The sequence below is a fragment of the Synchiropus splendidus genome, chromosome 16, assembly GCF_027744825.2.
Source record: "Synchiropus splendidus isolate RoL2022-P1 chromosome 16, RoL_Sspl_1.0, whole genome shotgun sequence".
Classification (NCBI taxonomy): domain Eukaryota; kingdom Metazoa; phylum Chordata; class Actinopteri; order Syngnathiformes; family Callionymidae; genus Synchiropus; species Synchiropus splendidus.
Genome location: NC_071349.1, coordinates 9,979,380 through 10,000,008, shown reverse-complemented (window position 1 = coordinate 10,000,008; position 20,629 = coordinate 9,979,380). Strand labels below are relative to the sequence as shown.

The 20,629-nt window shown below is 40.6% G+C and overlaps 1 protein-coding gene across 2 annotated transcripts in view; it reads right to left on the bottom strand.

The window, feature by feature from the left end:
- eipr1 (EARP complex and GARP complex interacting protein 1) overlaps positions 1–20,583 on the bottom strand; it is a 35,951-nt gene extending 15,368 nt beyond the window's left edge. Inside the window, exons 1-6 of one of the 2 annotated variants that reach the window (XM_053845994.1) lie at positions 20,403–20,583; positions 20,213–20,296; positions 15,779–15,911; positions 13,628–13,784; positions 7,491–7,590; positions 1,360–1,496 (exon numbers count right to left, since the gene is read on the bottom strand). In XM_053845994.1, the coding sequence (XP_053701969.1) occupies positions 1,360–1,496; positions 7,491–7,590; positions 13,628–13,784; positions 15,779–15,911; positions 20,213–20,296; positions 20,403–20,444 (653 nt within the window). In that variant the 5' untranslated portion in view covers positions 20,445–20,583. Of the gene's footprint in view, positions 1–1,359; positions 1,497–7,490; positions 7,591–12,710; positions 12,829–13,627; positions 13,785–15,778; positions 15,912–20,212; positions 20,297–20,402 lie in introns of those variants that run through there. The other variant, XM_053845995.1, reaches the window with a different exon arrangement.
- Between the last annotated feature and the right edge of the window lie 46 nt (positions 20,584–20,629).

Sequence of the window (20,629 nt, the reverse complement as noted above, 5' to 3'; positions counted from 1 at the left end):
CACAGGACGTTTTAATCTTCTCTAACAATCCCTGCACTTCCCATGTGGCCAAAACAGCGGCGCTGCATCTCTAAAAGCACAGCGTTAGCATTGAACATCTAAAACGTAGCGCGCAGGAACTGTTGAATTTGTTATGGCCTGACGAGGAGTGATATCAATGATTCATCATCTTATCTGGGCTTGCGATACACATCTTGTAAATATTCTCTCTCTCTCTCTCTCTTGCTTCCCTCATCCGTCTCTCTGCCGCACACCGCTCCTCTCCATCTCGGCGCCACTCTAACTGTTATCATGGCGATTGATAGCATGGTGAATATTATTTCTTCACCGAAGCCTGCGCGAGCAAACACTGACCTTCATCATCATGAGCTCGGCAAACACAAACACACACGCGCGGGTGCAGACGCACACACAGCTGGAGGCTTCAGTACGCGTCCCTGATAACCTGTGGTTAGAAGGTTAATGTGCGGGGCTACACACGCTCCATGTCAAACAGGAACATTAGTGGTCTGGTCCCAAACTCCTCCTCAAGCCCAAACAAAACATGTCACTGGGGACACCGACTGAATCAACTGCATTTTGGACCAAACTCTGACAGGATTCTTCATATTTATAAACTTCAATAAAATAGAGAATGAACAGAGATTAAAAATTAAGTGGTATTGCGGAATTAAAAAACATTATTTTGACCAAAGTGCTGTAGGCAACAAATGAAATATTGACAACGCCAGTCAAGTCAGATTAACTTTGTGAAAGAAACTACCAGGTTATCATTTTTCGGTCTGGTTGAAAATGTGACAATTTTGACTAGTTTAATAATCATTTTCATGACAAGGTGATGAGGAGCCAACATAGGGCCACAGACAGGGGCACGTCTTGAGTCGTCGGTAGGGAACACATGGTGCACACAAACACACACAGAAGTCAACCCAAAACTGGATGAAGACCGGACTGTGAATGGGTCATATTCAACACAGATCCAGGCCTCAAATGGATGCAAGAGAGGGTGAGACACTAATAAAATAACGTTGAGGATATATCCAGAAAAAAGTCCTGCTAAAATTCAACACGATGAGTCAAATCAAATGCACACCAGGGCTACTGCTTAAACTTGTAATGACATGTAAACATTCAAAAAAGGGCTAAGCTCCTGGAGTGTGATTTGCCTGAATCCCAAATGATTCATTTCTGTCGGATTTAAATTCCCTTTAAGAGGACAGGTGAGTAAGTTAAACTAAGCTTAATAGTATGCGACAGTGTTAGCAGGAAAAGTGCCTCACTTACATAAATTAATATATAACTATAACTTTATAAATATACAACAAAGGATTATAACAGATGAAAAAAAACAAATCTCACCTCATGGTGCGGAGGTCCCAACCTCTTATTGCCGTGTCATTGGCTGTGGCTAGCTGGCTGCAGCTGTGATGTGGGCTCCACTTGCCGGACGTGAATTTGAGCTGACCTTTGCCCTCGAGCGTCGCAGTGCTCGAGACCTGCAGAGTAATGACATCTTGAATCAGAGCAAGCTCCCGAATGGATCGCAGACATACAGAGGATTTAATAACACATTTGTGCGGACTTTTCAACGACTAATACGACTGGAACGGAGGAGTCGGGGGTGTTCTACAGCAGTGTTTTTCAACCTGTGCGTCACAGCACACTAGTGTGCCGTGGCAGACTGTCAGGTGTGTCGGACCTGCAACACCAAAGACAGTCTGCGCCACAGACCTAACGTGACATCTCCCTTCAAAACTTTATCGACACTTGTAGACTGTCAAAGTTTCCTTTGCGGTTTCAAGTAAAAGTGAAATGCAGAGCCAAATAAATGTACTCCACAATGTGAAGAGAGAAAGAATCATTGTTGTTATGAAGCAAGCTGAGGCAAAAAAATGTTAAAGATATGTCTGGAGATTCCTCATAATAGAATGAAATCAAGACATTTTAAATAAACAATTAAATCATGGCGTATTTTAGCCATATTGCCCACCCCTTTCTGGAAACATTTTTAAACCAATACCTTTTCATTGTGTCTGCAAATAACATGTCAAAATCGCATGTCAGTAGCTACAATTTTTCGCAAATTAAAAGGGATTTTCTACAGGACTTTCGACTAAGCACAATTGCGCTTTGGCCAAGGTACTATTGGTGGTGTGCCTCAGGACTTTTTTTCAATGAATGAAGTGTGCCGCAGTTTAAAAAGGTTGAAAAACATTGTTCTACAGTACTGAGTCAGCACCTATCTGACCATTGCCTTCACTTAGCGCATGCAACGTTTGTTATTAACCTTAACCTGTGAGTCAAAAGCAACCCTCTTATACAGACAATCTCATTTACCCCAATGCCTCCAGGAGATCAACACCAAAACATCCCTCTGAAAAATGTCGCAGCATCACTGGAGACTTCATGTTAACACGCCTGCTTCCTTGTTTTGTCCATGGTTTGTCAAAGTTGCTATGTACACCTCACAGAAGCGACAAAGGTGAAATCTAAGACAAAACACTTCAAGGGTTCTGAATTTGAAAGCGCATCACTTGATCAGCCCGTTTTAAAAACAACTTCAAATTAATCATACACGCTGTCTTTGGAAAGCATTACCTTAGCTTTAAACTGTGATGCATCCGAGGGAAAAAAAACAACAGGTCACATTCTGCTTCCTTCACCGCATCTCCTGATCAGAATTCTCATCACTTCAACAGTCTCTCTCTAATCTCTGACTGGGGCGCAGGGATCATTGATTGCCTGGTCATTATTTTAACAGTGACGGATGAAAAATAAGGCGAGAGACGGAGGGAAACAGACAGAAGAGAGATAAAGGGATCAACAAAGGAGGTGGAAAGAAAGAGAGGTTCGATATTCAAATACAGTATAAGTGAAGAAGCTTTGAGCAGAGGCATAGTTTAACCAACAAAACCAGGAATTTGAATTGTTGGTACGAGGAAAGGCAGCGATTTATACCAAGTCAGGAGCAGATGAGGAAGTGTGCCCAGTGGTTGATTCCACTTGCTGTGTCAAGGATGCCTCACAAGTGCGTGGGCAAAACTTAACATCCACTTAAAGGCTTTGGGGAGCAAAGTTCTGTTGCTACAACTGTTTACGACTCAATACATGCAACTACCGTTACTAGAACCGACGTTGGTGAGTAGGGAATGTTAGAGAACCTAATATTTAGAGATATGACAGGTTCTAAAAGTATGAGGTAAAACATCACCCATCATGTTTAACCCCTTGCTAAAGTCAGGAAAAGATACACTTCAGAGATGAAAATGTGTTGCTAAAACTGAACGTAGGAATGGGTTCAACTTCCAGATGGATACTACACTTGCTCCTTGTGACAAAGAGATACCTCAAAACTTCTCACATCTATTTCAAAAACTCAAAATACTACCTCATATTAAGCAAGGATTTCACTCCATCTAACTTTAGGATTAGAAACAATTTGCTGAGATGCTGGAATCCAAATCTTTAGCCACCAATGTCACCCATTATGTCTATCCATGGCAGTTAAGTCAGTTCAAACCTACTGAAAACCTCAGCATGTGCCACGTTAAAAAGACTAAATTGATTTGTTCAATAGACCAATTGATTTTGGTTGCGCATGTGAACTTTTAGGCTGTCCGCAAGTCAAAATATAGCAACAAACGTCTTTTATTGAGATGATACCACAGTCACTTTATTACCAAGGTTTGTTTCAGCTGCTTCATGATTCATATATTAGATCAGTTCAAACCAGAAGTAAGTAATGGGCATGGCACGTCGGCCATCTTTGTAGCGTAATATAGAATATTTCGACCACTAAATATAACTTGGTAAATACAAGCCTTTAAAATTTTAAATATTGTTGATTCAAAGCTACTTTATTAACAGTTGTAGTAGTCGTAGTAATATCACAATTATTGATTGTGCGATATTGTCTCAATATTTTAAGTTGACTATGTTGATATGTACATCTGATATGCTGCAGCATTTGTGACATGTTTATTACTAATAAGATTTTCTGCATTATCAGATTTTTCCTCCTTAAAGTGATGGCTCTTGTAAACAACTGCGACAATATATTGATGAATTTAATATAATATATCGCAATGTATCGTATCGGCACTCCTGTATTGGGAAACATATTCATCGTATGATACTTGCCAATACAGGGCCTTTTCCTTTCTATTAACAGAGATTCAATTACCGAAGAAAAAAAAAAAGAACACAGTAGGGTGCCTTTAACACGAAACAATGGACTTCGTGTGTTGTTTGTCAGTAACCTGTAAAACATGCCTAAAATAGGTTGGGATGGCCACTTCTGCTCCATGGCCGATGTGAGTTCAAGTCAAATCTACGACCAATATGAATTAAAAGGGCATACTTATGACTGAGCTGCTTGTTAAAAACAGCCTTGTTGCTCTGAAAGCTTTCAAGAACCACATTGCATCTCTAAGGCATGGAAATAGACTTAAATACTGAAAAGAGATCTTGAAATTCCCCACAAAGGCATCTCCACAAGTGCCTTAAATGTTTCCACTTAAGGAAAGATTACAGACAAATAATGTTTTTAATTCATATTCATAAAAGTAATGAAGAAGAAAGACGACTTCCGAGTGTAAATTTGAATGAAATCTCTCAATTGGCAGATGTCTTCACCAAAGAGACTCACAAGTGAGGAACACTTGAGCGGCATGTTTTTAAAGAAGGACCTTTGCACAAGCATCAAGAAGTAAATTTATTCAATAAGACAAAAGAGGAAGATCAGAGAGGAAAGAGAGAAATGTGTTTTTAGAAACTGCAGGAAAGAGAATGTCAATAGACAAAAAAAGGTTTTTTAAAGACTGCATCATGTTGGAAGAATTCCTATATTAAAATTCAGACACAAACATGACACTTCACTCCATTCATTCGCCAACCCTCATTACGACAAGCCAGGGACATGGAGTAATGAAGACAATCCCACCCGATACTCGCAGTGAAAAATGTTTTGTCAAAGACTGGTTGCTGTTTATTGAGGTACCCCTCTTAAGTTATACTTATTTATATATTATTACTATTTTTTTCTAATAAAAAAAAAAAAGAAATCAATAAAACCAACACACCTACAAAACAACTGCCCTCCTCTGTCCTTGAGACTTGTTTCTCAATAATGCATTTTATTAAACGTTTGTAATTCTAATTTTAAGGTAAAAAATATTTTAAGAAGACAATCAACTAAAAAAAAAAAAAAAGAAAAATACAGACATACAAGTAGAAGTACTGAGCGGGGCAGATTTTCAATATGTTTGTAAATGTATTTATTTCTTGATTTTTCCTGAATTTTTGGAATCCGTCGAAATGATTCAAACATGCCTGATTTCTCCCACTTGTATAAGAAAACCTTGTGGCTCAATACTACTACTACTCAATATATGGCCATTGCATATTCCGTAAATATTAAAACGAACTTCATAATGGTGTGGCAAAAATCGACAGCAAAACCCAACAACATATACAGGGAACATGACGGTGTCTCAAGTGTGAAGCGATATGCTCTGCATTGCAATTCATCGGTACATAATCATGAGCTCACATTGGCATATTACAACAACAAAAACATTTTGTTCTTCAACATTTCTTTGGGATAATAATTACCAAGCTCCAAAAGTATTTTTGAAAACATATTTCCACAATTTGTCTCCTTAATCAGTAGAAAATAAGATAGAAATATCTGGACTTCAATACTTCTAAGAGAGAATCCATAAATATCTCAGTCATGACATGAGTTCTTGGGAAGAATTCAACAAGAAATTCACATGATTTTTTTGTTTTGTGACTTTTGTCGATTAATAATGACACCATATTATGATTGTTTATATCCACATTTCCTTGTTATCTGTTGATGCATTCTAGATCATACATGCTAGATGCTACATACTAGAGCATACTGTATCTACATAAAATCCAGTGGACGACAAGCTTGGCTCAAATCCTTGGTGGCGGAACTCCTGCTGCAATATCGCAGCCTAATCTTTGTGCATCCCAGATTCCCAGTTTTATTAGTGCGCTAACAAAATTAGACACCCTAACAAGGCAGTACACGCAACACAGGGGGATACATTCATTTGGGGCGAAAGTGGCACTAATGCAAAGCTATCTGTCAAATCACCATGCGTTCATGCTTCCTGCAGACCGCGCACGAGAGCGCCTGTTCGTGTGTGTGAGCAGATGTGCAGGACAAGGTAGGTGGGAGAGCTCTGGAGCCGGAGCGCTGCGCTTGTTCAATTCCACCAGTGATTCCAATTGATGAGCCTTGCACATGCAGCCACACATAAACACACAAATCCTCCTTCACACGGGGCGCATTGGTACAATTACGTCCATGATCCACTCTTATATATGCGTGCACACACTAATCCAGCTAAGGGACTTAGAAGAAAGTGAGAGGAAGACAGAGAAAGAGATGTCCGTGCTGCAGCTGGACACAGCTTGAGATGAAGACATCACCCTCCGTCAGATGGAGAGAGCAGGAAGTCAAAAGCAGTATAGAAAGAGGGAGGAGGGGGGAGAGATTAGCATTCTCATCAGCCCTGCTGAATTTGTCTTTACTGCCAAGTTCCTCTCCTCTTTCTCCTCATCCGTTTCTCTTCATCAACCCCTCTCTCTTTTCCCAACCTTACATCACATTTACATCCCCCAAACTCTTTCCAATCAGTAGATACCCTGACTTTCTCCTCCCCCCTCCTCCTACTGTTGGACCACCTTCACACTCACTCTTTAAACTCTAGCTGGAAAAGTCATTCTGTTTGGTTTCGCAGTAAGTTTCACCCTTAAAAGCAAAGGTTAAGGCACACACAAATATTTGTCTACTAAATGTTACAGTAGAATAAAGTGAATATCTCAAAGGTTTTTTTCGGAAAAGTAAAAATTCCATTTACATGCATTTAAAAAATGGATAAAAGCTAGTTGCCGTCATTGATACCGAATACCATGTAGATGCAAAAAAGGCAAGAAAAAACATTTATTTCAGTTTAGCCCAATGGCATTTTTCATCTTGTGTCAATCATAAATCAGTTCATAGTTGCCAAACTGATTCTTAATGGCATACAATGAGACATAAGACCTTAAAAGACAAATGAGCAAGTGCTATACATTGATAAAATAAAATAAAATAAAATAAAATAAAATAAAATAAAAAAGACCCACTGGGAATGTCAGATGGCGGAACCAAAATGTGTTTATGGGCATAACATTGTGACAGATTCCAACAAAATATCCCCCCAAAATTGCCTGTTATTGACTTTGTAAAAGTCCATTTGTAAAAACGTCTATGTGTTTGTGTATAAACAGCTCCCACTGAGGGACAAGCAAAATGATTCGAATAGTGCACCCCGATGTCGGCACAGAGAAGCGCGGATGTGTGCGTGAGATAGCAACACCAATATGGTTATCAAAATAATGACTCTGCTATTGTGTCACAATGTGTGTCGTGTGCGTACGGGCGGCACAGATTTGTGAATGCGCTTTCTTACTTTGGCCTGTGTGGAGCTCTCCTGCAGGTCCCAGAGCAGAGCGTGGTTATCGGCCAGTGAGATCACACGCTTGCCGTCTCCCATGGGCTCCCAGAGGGCACTGTAGGTACACAAGCACAATGACAGAAGAGATTTAATGAAGTGCTGATCACATGTTCAGTGCTTACAATCGACCGCAGGGACTCATTCATTCAGTCTTGACAGACTTCTATCCCCAAAAGTTACAAGAAATAAGCAAAAAAAAAAAAAAAGAAAAACTTTCAAAAGTTAACCAAATTTCACCCATCGCTGGTGACAGGTAGCGAACAGACCTTGCTGAAGAAGGTTGCACTCCAATTCTGTCAATCCAGTTTTCAGACACAGCAGTGGGATGCTGGCTGGCCTCACAGGTATTAAAGAAATGCTGGCTTCTGCAGCACATTTACTTTGATTCCTCCCTGTATACTACTTTGTGTAGAGTATTGATTCCTCGCCACATGCTCCAAGGAGTTTTCACTCCTCAGCGCACTGTACTTAAAGTATGTATTCTGTGCCCAACCCTTAAGAGACCGGACTAAACTTGGACCTCAGGAGTTTAAACAGTTGCACCATAATTCCCAGGGAGAGACTGTCTTGCTCATAGCTTACTATTGTTTGGTTTTACCTTTTGTTTAGGTGAGAAAAGAGCCTCATGAATAGAGTATACCTTATCGATTTGTAGATGAAATGCAAGAGATCTTACAAAAAGCTAAATGTTACATACAGTAGAATAGGAAAGGTGGCTCACTTAAGAAGTCCTCACCAGTCACTCCACTCTCTAGTCATCAAACTACTTTTATTCACAAAGAACATTCACATGATATCAACATCAGTTGGCTCCCGTAAGTTAATCGAAGCAAAAACAAAGTGTCTTAGTCCAATAGGAGGGAAAATGAAGTTTGCATGTTATTCACAAAGTTTAGAGAAAGGGAGGCTGCATAGGAATTTGGCAGTGGAGTAATGTAGCAGGGGAGGGCTTAAAGTGTTTATAGAGGCTATATATCTATGGAAGTGTTGTGGCAGCTTTTACTGCCCTCTACAGGAGCAGCATGTCATTGGCGAATTAAGACAGCACTGCAATGATTATTCTAGCAGAAAGTTAAAGTCAGACACAGGCATCAAGACGTTCGGAGCAAAAAAGATGTGAATTAAAGTTGAATTTCACCACTGAAAAAAAGGTGTTAGTTCCTATTTTTATTATACCTATTTTCAAGCCGTGAAATGCAGATCCAGATTTTAAATAAAAAAGTTCAATGTCCATACCATCCTGGCAGGATGTTATACTGCCATGCAGCATGAAATACTCAGTTGAATTTGCATGAGTATCAAAGTCAATTACAGTGACACACAAAGGAAAATTGCATATGTGTAAATACTTCATACCCCATGTGACTGGCTTCACCCAGGGCCAAGTGAAAAGACATGTTGATCATTCAATACATTTGCCTTCAAGTATAGAAGCAAACAAATCTGATACTAGTTTTCCACAAACATGTTGAAATAGATCAAGTTTTTCACATTCTCTTTGTTCGGTTCCGTACCTAACTCTCTCCACTGAACCAGGTTAAGAACTCAAACTGCATGCAAATCACCTCTCAATGGAATGAATGGAGAAACACCAGAATGCAGCACCTGAAAACCCTTATTAATGACTAACCCCTTTAATGTGAAGTGGTCAGACCCCGCCACACATCTCATAATTGGCTATATTCATTCATGTTTCCCACACATCATCAAAGAACCTGCTAAGACATCCTCCACCTTCTGGATTTTCAAATGTATCTTAACAGTAACAGCTAATTAACGGCGCTATAAAGCACAGCTTATAGCAGTCCTTGATATCTTTACCTCTGACAACACTTGCTGGTTACCTTCTTCATTTCTTTGTTTCATCGGCTACATCTGTGTTTTTCACGGTGAAGGCCAATTCTCTCGAGTGTATATTAGTTTATAGCATGAAGTGATGTCAAAGCTGCATTATATACAGGAGGCGCCTGAAGACCATCAATTTTCTGAGGTTGCAGGGGCAGCAGCAGAGGTGAGGAGGCCCAGAGTTGCCTGGAAACCACCTCTGACACTCATGTGGGACATAGTGGGGCCCTTCCAAGGTGCCAGCTGCTGGGCCTTTTATCAGTTGGACTTGCCTGGAATCCTGACAAGATGCCAGCACCTGTTCCAGTTTAAACCCCATCTGGATGGCAGAGCTCTTCAGTTGTTGCCGTTGGCAAAAAAAGGGGGGCTATGGCCACGTTCAGTCGTGAATTCCTGCATACTTTGTTGTTAGAATCTGAACTCTGATTGGCTAGTGCTCCGCGAATGAGTTCAAATTTTTAAACTTCTGTGTTTGATGCAACAAATGTCTTGCTTTAAACATGCTGCCTCTGTGACCCTGTTGCCTCAAACATCTCATCCCTCACTCCCTTATTGTGGTCCGACAGCTTGTCGCATATATTTGCTTCTCTACGTCTCTAGGTCTTTTGGTGTACAAGACTCAAGTACCTCTCTGACAGACACAAATTTTGGCTGCTTGAATAATTTATTTTCAGCTAATACCCAAAGCTCATGACCACAACTGAGAGTGGAAACATGGATAAAGTCAACTTGAGTGCCTTACTTTGTCTTCACGACCGACTGGTCTGTAAATCTCACGCTTCTTCCTTCGCTCTTCCGTGAACAAAACTCATTAGATAAGTGAACTTTTCTGACTTTGGGAAGGACCTCATCTCCATACTCAACATTATATTCCGCCACTTTCTCACAGAGAACTATAATCACCGATTTACATGAGCTGATCTTTATGGTTCAGCCCTCCGACAAGGATTCCTCTCGAGTCTGAACTTCAAATTAAATATATGGGTATGTGTAAGAATGGATACATGCTAAAAAAATACAGACGAAAATAATAAACAGACAAAAAGTACGATCGTGGGGCAACAGGATCAGAATGCATAATACTGCGAATCAACAATTTAACCTATACAGGTAGTGAACGTCTGGCACGAGAACTTATGAAAAAAAAAAAGTTTGCATGCAAATAAAGAAAAAAAGCAATATAATTTAATGTAACATTGTAGCATAAGTCTGAAAGTCCTACTGTATCTTGTGAGATCAGGTCTTTTGGAATGTTCTGCAAGCGTTAAAAATAGTTTCATAAATCTGTTTGTGGCCGCCTCAGGTGATATGTGAGTAGGGGCTAAAAATAATACAATAATTAATAAGCAAACGTGTGATGTGTTGTTCTAGAAGAGTGAAGTTATCAGACCTCTGAAGCTCATCTCAGCTGGATCCTTGTAGCCGCAGGCAAAACACAATAAATCGCCCACTGATGTAATTTTGGCTGAAATAAGGAAGTACCGCATTAAAATATTACGAGCTTGCATTAGGAAAATTAAATGTCTGATTTCTGCCGCTCTTACTATGTCTCAGAGCCACCAACCTTTCTAATACTGGGTCCTAATTTTCTTTCTCTTAACAAGATCAATGCACTTTGTCTGCTTCCTGTCTTGTTTTTGCCGCTCTTTGTGAGCTGATCACTGGTGCCAGGACACTTTCTCCGTGTTCGGGCTTCTAAACATCTGAACATACTCAGGATCAAGCATCATTTGAAGAGGCTACAGGGCAGGAAATAAATGGTCACAATATGAGCTAATTACACAGAGTAAAAAAGTAAACAACAGAAAGCCCAGACTGACAGATTCATATTTTAGAGCCACAGAGTTAGGACTATCAACTGTACCGCGATTGGTGTGAGACTCACGCCACACCTCCCATTCTCCACATATTTCTATTGTACATAGAGACATAGAGGAAATACATCTCGAAATATGTTTACATTTACATAAATAATTTTTCAGCTGCAAGGAACTAAATACACAAATATATGAATATATATAAGTTAACACCTATTTCCATTACTTGATGTTTTGTGCTTTTAATTAAACAATAATAAATGAAACTCAGCAAACATTTTACTTCAATTTTTATCTTGAATATTTGTTTTAAAAATTATACCATAGAAAATAACTAAATAAGAAAAATCAACATATTTATGTTGAAAATGACATAAAAACTGAAGTGTAAATGTATTATAACTGCAATAACTATGCCATGTGTAAATTATCAAGTGCTCTGAGTAATAAATAATAATAATAATGTAACTTTCTTACACCGAAGTAAGTTGACAAGTAATGATGTAATTTACATCACAAAATCTTTGCTTCATTTAAGTGTCTCTATGTGAATGATGACCAAAACTGATCTCCACTTTCTTTGTGCCTTAAACACACAAGGCTAGACACAGAAGACTGTACACTCATTTTATGTAGCACTTAAGGAAATCAACTTTGTTGCCTCTCCTATTTGCTCTTCCTCTCTCTCGTCATCTCAATGACTCCATGGGAATTGATTCACTTAAGTGGCACAACTCCCACACAAAAACATGAGGGAGAACACAGCAGTTAGGAATATAATAATGGTGCAAAACTGTAAGTGCAGCAACTACTGTTTCCTCTGGATTAAAAATGTTACTGTACAATGACACTGAGATTGATCATTTAGAAACTCAGTGGGGCACTGTTTTGAATCAAAACTCTGAATTTGGGCAAATGGGAAAGGAAAGTACTGGTAAGTCAAGAATTCACGTTTTTAGTCACCATTATTTTACACTTGCAAACTAAAGGAATGAAACTCAGTTTAGAAACCTGTTACCGGACAAGACAACACACACACACACACGGGCAGACACGCAACAGTGACAGTGTAATGCAGTCAGGTGAGCAAACAAACACACACATGCAGGCGCATTTGACTAACAAATTTTCGGGCAAACCTCAAATCAATTGGAAACGGCATGTGCGTATCCAAACACATGCAACACATTCACACACACGACGGAGTGCTGGCAGCGTTAACAGTGTGTATGTGGGGATAATGTGTGTCTTGGAAAGATGGAAGAGGTGGGCAGCGGACCAGACCCATCCATCTAGGGAAGCCAATAGAGCACAACATAGGAAGGCATTGAATGAATGCTCCACACTCACACACACACACACACACACAAGCTAGCACGCAGAGTGGTGCCCTTGTGAGGGTCATAGCTCTTGGGGTGTTACGATGGTGAAGCCCAGAGCCATCAATCTTTAGCCAGCAGCTTTGCTTGACCTGCCCTCTGACACACACACACAGACGCACATCTATACATACCCCTCTTCCCACATACAAACAGCCAGTTGCAGAAATCCAATCTTTCTCCTCGGCACTCTTCATTTGCAACTCCTCTTCTCTTTTACTTTACTTCATTTTGATCTCACATCTCCCGTCTCTGGATACAGTACGCATCGGGTCACCCGAAGATTTCTATATTTGGGTATTTCAAATCCTTTATTCATTTTCCAAACATTCATATCCACTAATGAAACATTTTTCTGTTAACATGAAAAAACGAAGTAGACGAGCAAAATGATTCAGAAGATAAGAACATATCCTGTAAAATATTTTCCACAAATAGCTTTATTTCGAAGTCTCAGACCCGCTAGTTCATATTTCACATATTAAATTATCTTATAAAACCTAAAGCTACATTGAGATAGCCCGTGACACCAATCAAGCACGTGGCCCGGGGGCCAAATCTGTCCCACCACCTCATTATAAGTGGCCCTGGGAGCTTGAAATCCATAGGGAAGACATTTTAGCAATGAAAGAAACTAGATCTCCCAAAATGGTACATTTTGGACCTGCTAAACTCCCAATCTCTTCAAAGGGTTGCATTACACTGATTGTTTTCCAACAGAAACAGAAAGTTAATGTCAAAAATGAACCTCAAAATGTACAAAACAGATGCCAAAAATAGGCAATTTAAGGTGTGGTCGAGGATATACGTTGTTCCTATGAGAGTTGAGGTGAAATTTACTCTGGTATTTTGATGCCAAATACCTGCACAAGATCTAGATTACAATTTCCCATGACATCATTATGATAAGAAAAAAAGTTATCATCGGTAAAACTCACGAGAGGTTTCCCTCCAACTTATTATATTCATAGTGTTTGCCGCAAATGTGAGCTCCAACTTTTGGAAACTAATTAATGAACGGCAACATCGCACATCTCTGTGAAACACCTACCATGCAGTGTTGCCGTGCGTGCCGTCGTCTAGGCGACAGAGCAGCTCCAGTGATAGAGGGTTGTGGGCTGAGTCGTCAGGTGACTCGTGGTTACCAGTTTCCCAATCACAGGGCATCCGCCACACTGCGGCACACGAGACCACCCTGCTGTCACTGGCTGCGAACGCAAAAATACAGACACATCAACGCTACGTGTTCACTACATACATGCAACACACACACACACACACACTCTAACCCAGTCTGGTTGCAGCACAGCAAAGAAAGAGAAGCTGATAATTGGAACTGTTGAAATGAACGCTGAAATTATTCAGTAATTGGACAAAAAGTTTGAAAGTAGAGGGCAAAGGCACTGAGAGAAAATTGTAGACAAAAAAAGCCCAATTTCTTTTTAGTGTAGATTTTGACAGTGTGTGGGCAACATTGGCATTAGGCCCATTTGTCAAATTAAAAAGCAGCATGGCGCAAGTCCACAGGCTGATTTTTCAGACAACTCTGCTCTTGGGGAAGAAGCAAAGGAATCATGCTAAACAAAAGTTCCCTTCTCGCCTTTGCTCTCACACTGCTGTGGGAGGTGGAAACGCTTTTAACGCATGTTGTATTCCTCGAAGCACCATTTACATATGGATGTAGGACTCCATTTGCGATATCACATATTGGCCACAGCATATACAGTACATGCATTCCCACGAGAGTGGAGGGAGCAAGCTGCATGAAGAGGGCTGTCCGGACTTCAGCAATCCTGGAGTGGCTGTCGTTCTGTTCACTCAAGCATGGAGAACCCTAGTGACCGCATGGAGGCAGATTTTTTTTTGTTCTATTTTTTTTTTTGTGGTGTCAAAATCCCATGATTATTTCCCACCACACAAAGCAATTTTCACATGAGACCAATTACTGAAATAAAATCAAATGGAAATTCAATTTTAATTTTCAGTGGTAAGCTACCAGTTTAAATTTCATTTTTAAGATGTCCACACGAGAGGTGTGATTGACAGCTGCTACATCCGGTCCTATTTGCGGAAATACTGCAAAATAGGTGCCAAGATAAAAACCTCCAGAGCATCGGGGAGGCTTTGGGAACCAGCTGCACCTCATATGGGCGATTTTGAAGACCATTTGGATGCAAAAGACAAAAAAAGAGATTGAAGAGCAAACACAGACTGTTTTTGTTGAATTTAAATTTGGCAGGAGAACATTTCTTTCTTCTTGCTGAAAAAAACCCCCCAACTTATATGAATGTTCTTTGTCGTATTATGACAGAATTTAGTCCCAAAAAAAGTCACCAAAATGAGCCTTGTTTGGGTGCTCTTCCACCACCGTTCTTAAGCACGTTTGTGCTGAAAAGCCTGGATTCTGCTGTCAGCGGGAGTGCAAGTGTACCCTGCTTAAGCATGGCATGCTTCCTCAGAATGGCCCGGTTGGAAGACTTGGGCTTGAGCATGGTTGGAGATGGACGCGTGCAGAGTTGCTTGGGAAGGGAACGTTTGGGAACTCAAGTGACGATCAAAACATTAACAATGACAGGTTGAAAATAGCATAGCAAGAGCTGCTGAAGAATTTATGGACTGATATGTGAGCGTCTTTGGGATAGTGATCGGTAGTAGGTATCAGGGGACGATTTAAGTTGTGATAAAGTGAAAAAACAATGAGCTATGCCCTTGAATGGCTGTGGAGTGACTGCACCCTTATACATGACGGAATTGCTTTCCATCATATGATGAAACTGACAACACCAAAATAACAATAATAAATTCTACTTTTAGCTGTAGTGTTTTGCAAATTAAATGCAACAGCATTTTCTGTGTGTAAAGAGCAGCCAATAACGTTCGGTTTATTCAAAAAAGGGACGGAGGGAGGTCTGGACAGAACTAGTGATCGATAAAATATTATTGGTCTTGAATTAACCATGTCAGAATTGATAAATTCTCTAAGTTCATTTAATTCCCCAATGGCAAGCCCACCACAAAAACCACATAATTAGTTAATTCATTAGCAAAAAGTGGATTCAACCTAATGAGTACCGCTAAGCAGGACGTAAAATGTTGATGAAAGGAACACACACGGAAAAAGATAATACAGTATCCTCACATGACAGATAATGTGATGCTTCAGAGAGATTTCAAGACAGAAGGAAACAGTCGGAGAACCTACTTTTGTTGTAGCAGGTGGTAAGGACCGTTTTATCTGCAGGACTGGCACCGATGTGCCATATCTCCCCAGCTTGGTGCAGAAGGACATTCTTATTAATGATGTTATTTTCATCATCAAAGTCAATGACATGAATCTGGAAAGAAAGCGAGAGGCAGGAAGGAGAGATGTGTTTAAAAAAAGAGTTGAAACATCGCACTCCTCCCTTCACACACCAGCAGAAGTTCAAAGCTCTTCACTCTGACTCTCCAGAAAAAAGAGAGCTCTTTTTAAATACGACAGCAAATACAGATGATTCAGTGCTTCTTTTAAACTGCATCAAGATATGACTCCAGACCCAGTATCTTCACTTTAAAAATGAATAAGGTTTTCTTTTTTAAACGTTTGAAGCTCTTTAAAAAGACCGTAAATACAGCTGCACCAAACTCTAAACAGAAACAAGGAACTATTTGACCTCATTCCCACAGTCTGTCCACAGTCAGTGGAAGGTACCCAGCCTGGCACCTGACCTTACTGACCACCTACTGAGCTCTGAAAATCAGAACACAGTTTCTCAAAACCACTTTGTTTTTGGTCCCAGCAGCAGCAGACTGACAATCAACTGATCACATTCTTCTGACAGTTGAAACTGTGTGGCCTTGATTGATTGAGACAAAAAAAAACTGCACCCTTTGCAGCCCTTTTGTGGATCCGTTTGAGACCCAGGAGGCAGCAACCCCCAATCACTACGCCCCATTTGTGCCATTTAGCATCACCTTGACCTTATTAAACTCATCTTACTGCTCAAGATTTCATTATATTTTACAATTCATAGCCTTCCTCCAGGACAAAAACAGGAAATCACTAAACTCAACAAAAAAAGACTGAAAGATATAGACAAATATATTCCAACTTCAATGACTAACCTCACATCTACCCTTAACATGAGGTTTGTTTTAAATGCAAGAAAAGAAAATGGAAATCTGAGAGCAGTTTTTGCAGTCGTGTAGTTCTTTGACGGAGCCAAATTTAACTCCGGAACTTTTACACAAGGTCACTTCCATCTTAACGGACCTTCAGATGGAGTTCAACTTCAATACTTTGCGCTTGCATGAGTTCCACATGATAATTACAGCTAATTATTTATCTGTGGCCTCACGTCTGACTTTGGTTGCAGACAACATAATGGACAGACGATCACAGGGCATCGAAGTTCAGTCAACAAGCCCAACTTTTAGCCTTGATCGCAGAGACACTTCATTCCACAGCTCTTTTCATTACATGGAAATGCATTCCACAAGGTTCCTCGATTGAATGCAGTTCAGGGACCACAATATAGTAAAACAGTGAGGGTCTCAAGGTTTGATCAGACAATTAATGTTGGTTTCTCCCATAAGAGAGACGCTTACAGCACCTTGGGGAACTGTTAATAGGGTTGCACTGGACAATAACTCCTGTGAGGCACCACCGCTCCCCCTTGTCTGGACTACATTTACAGCCTGAACAAGAGGATGAGAGGAGGGGAGTGAGGAAGAAGAGAGGGAGTGCATCAGAGCATCCTTCAGCTGCCTCAAAGTCAGCAAGCCAGCTATTAACCTTGGGTTGGACTGCATCATGCAAAAAAATTATTAGGCAAAGTTATAATTTTATGGTGGCGAGGGAGCGCTACAAATAAATTTAGGCCTGCAGGACAGGGTAATTGGAGGGCCTGGTAATAGGGTCCCCCTAAATGAACCCAGGTACGAGGGGAGAGAAGTTCTGGTCCTCCTCCCCCTTGTGATTTATCCCTCACACTTCTAGGCCTGGCGAGTGACTCATAGCTTTCAGCCACTTGGGCAGCAAGCCCAGTGCATTTAATTATGTGTCGGAATCGAGGCGAGGAGAAGGAGAGGAGGGGGAATCGGAAGAGGGTGTAAGGGACGGATAAAAAAAAAAAAAAAACCAAGCTGGTTCTGCCCCCACCCACTTCCCCCACTTGAGGGGCCTCTGTGCTAAAGCTCTTTAGCCGCACAGATGACAGTAAGCGGGACCAAGGAGTAGCGAGCGGGCGAGAGGTGCCAGGCTTGGACACTTTATCTCGTTAGCAGCTTTAAATGCCATGCCGACGCACACTCTGGTCTGTCATCCCAGCGATTGGCCTCTGAGGGATTTGAGAGGTTCTCAGCGAGTTAAGAGAGACATTTCCACCCTGCATTATGGTTAATGGGAGGTGAAGAAGCCAGGAGGCTTATGGATACAGCAGGAGCTTGCAATGCTGAAATGCTGTTTCACAAAACATATTTCAATTCGATATTCAATTTCGACAGCTTGGCAATACTGAAGAGAAAGAGAACGAGAAGAAGGGAGCTGAGGCGACAAGAGATAGATTTTTGTGCAGTATGTTATATTATTTATAGACATAAATTGTGCCTTGGAATGACCTCTGAAGCTGGGCTCTTAGTTAACAGGGCAGCCAGGTGATGAATTGATTTTGTTTTTTAAAAATCTAGAAAGAAAATTCTCAACGTCTGCAGCAGAACTCCTCTTTAGCTCCGGTAGGTCTAAGAGAGCCGGCCAGCTGCTCCATCTACTGTGCTGGACCACTCATCCATCCACTGTGAATGGCACTTGCTTAGCAATATAACGTCTGATAGCGAATGAAGCATGACCTACTGCAACGTTGGGAGAAAAGCTGTTGGGTTTGATGCCATTAAAGGTGTAGGATCTGGCAAGAAGCAGCCTCTCCCCAGTCCATATAAACCAACCTGACAATGGAATACTTGAGTTACCTCATGCAACCTGGGTAAATTCCAATAAAAAACATTTTCACTGGCAAATTTTGCCTTGTCACCAAATGAAAAACAAAAAATGTGTTGCGTCTCCTCCTGCATTCAGTGATGTACTGTCCCAGCATCATAGTGATGCTTGCCAAAAAATAGGCTCGCTCCGTGATGCACACGTCTCTTTCACTTGCTCAGAGAGCTAATTATTTTCCTCCGTTTAGAGCCAACTGTCTCTGTCATCTGTCTGTGTAATGACCTCTGAGATGTGCATGCATGTGGAAACCCCCTCCCTTGACCAACACACCCACGTTAATGAACACACATTTCAGGAGAAATGATGAGGTGCAGATGGAAGATGAAGCATTCTGGAGGCCGTCAAAGGTGTATCATGGTGAGACAGACGTGGCAAAAACTGGAAGATATTTTGATCAACTGTATTTGTGCATGAGGACTCCGTTGTTACTGATGACGTAGCACATTTACTGTCCACAATCTGTATATTTGGCAAGTAAACGGATTGGTTTCATTTCAAGAATGACAATTTACTTTGAGACTTGAATGCATCAACTGAGACAGAACTGTAGCTGAGCTAAAAAACAAGATAGTCCCTTTGTAATAACAAATTTACAGCACCATCACTCATTCTTTTCTTTCTTTTTTGCACACTGCCTTGAACAGATAAAAACTAAGTCGATTGTTTTGTTCCCAACTGAAACTATCCATGTTTTATGCTGAAGTAGTCTGAGGTGAAAACGCAGAATAAAATTTTCATTTTGGTAAAATCAACATCCATTTAATAAAATGCCAGATTTCCTAAAATTATGCTTTTAATTTTCAAAACCAGAATGTCAATGAATGAAAGCAATAAGACATTAATAAAAAGGGGAATGCGGCAAATTAAGTGTCAGCTTTTCATCCTTCCAGTTATTAGAATCATTTCATAAAGATCCATTGTAATCAGTCATGACATGGTGAATCAACGCCTAGTATTTTCTGTCACCCTGAGGACGAAGTGATAGATTAACAAAGCCGAGGATGCACCTCTTTTGTCAAGGCGAAAGCAGTGACACACCTACACACTGCACAAAGCAACAATGTACATTTGAACGAAAAAATGAAAAAAATAAAAACGAGATTTCAGCACTGCGGTGCACCTTTGTCAGTCTTGATTACACATTTTAGTTATTATTTATCATTTTCTCACAAGAAACGTCAGCCATTCTTTCTACAAGAATAGCTTATGAGAGGTCATGGGACTCAAGAGAGCAGCTAACAATACAGTATCTCCAGATACGGTACAAAACAATACTTTCTGTCAGTCCTGATCTTACTTCTCCACTATTTGAGATTCAGTTCAGATGCATGTGATCTGATCAGGTACAGTTGGGAAGCTTTTGCATCAAAAGGCAATGCACCACAGTTGACAGGTACTGACCACTGCAGCATAGTTGCACTCACTAAGAGCTGTATATTGCAGATAAAATCAAGCCCTATGTGGATTTGATGTGGACTGTATAAGCCTAATGAGGTTTACTTTTGAATTGGCAAAGTATAAATTGGGACAACAGTACCTAACACTTTACTTTAGCGTTCTATATTTAACAGACAACATCCCGCGCATGCACAAACAACAGAGACCTGATACAATACAGAACATAACGACATTAAATGCATCTGTGTAACATGTTTTCCTTACCTGGTTATCAAATTTCAGAGACTGAGTCCCCACGAAAAATCGAATGGCATCCGTTTCAGCCGCCTGAGCAGTCAGTGCTCTTGCCTGCAACACGTTTTCATACACAATGACGAGTAAACCACTGACATAGTGGTGAATACGAGAGGCAGGTGAAGATGAATGAGTGGTCGGACATTGCAAAACTACGTACCTGAAATTCCAGACCGTAAATTACAGGCGCGTCGTCTTCCATTTCAGATTAATGGTGGAATGTATATGATGTCTTCTATGAAAAAAGGAGACACTGTCTGGATAAAACACTGGGAATGTGCTGTAATTTTGTTTCGCAGCTGGCATCCAGTTTCCAAAACACTTGTGTACACTTCCGCGTTTCAAAATCGCTTTCGACAAGCGTGAAGTACGTATGCGTTGTTAGAA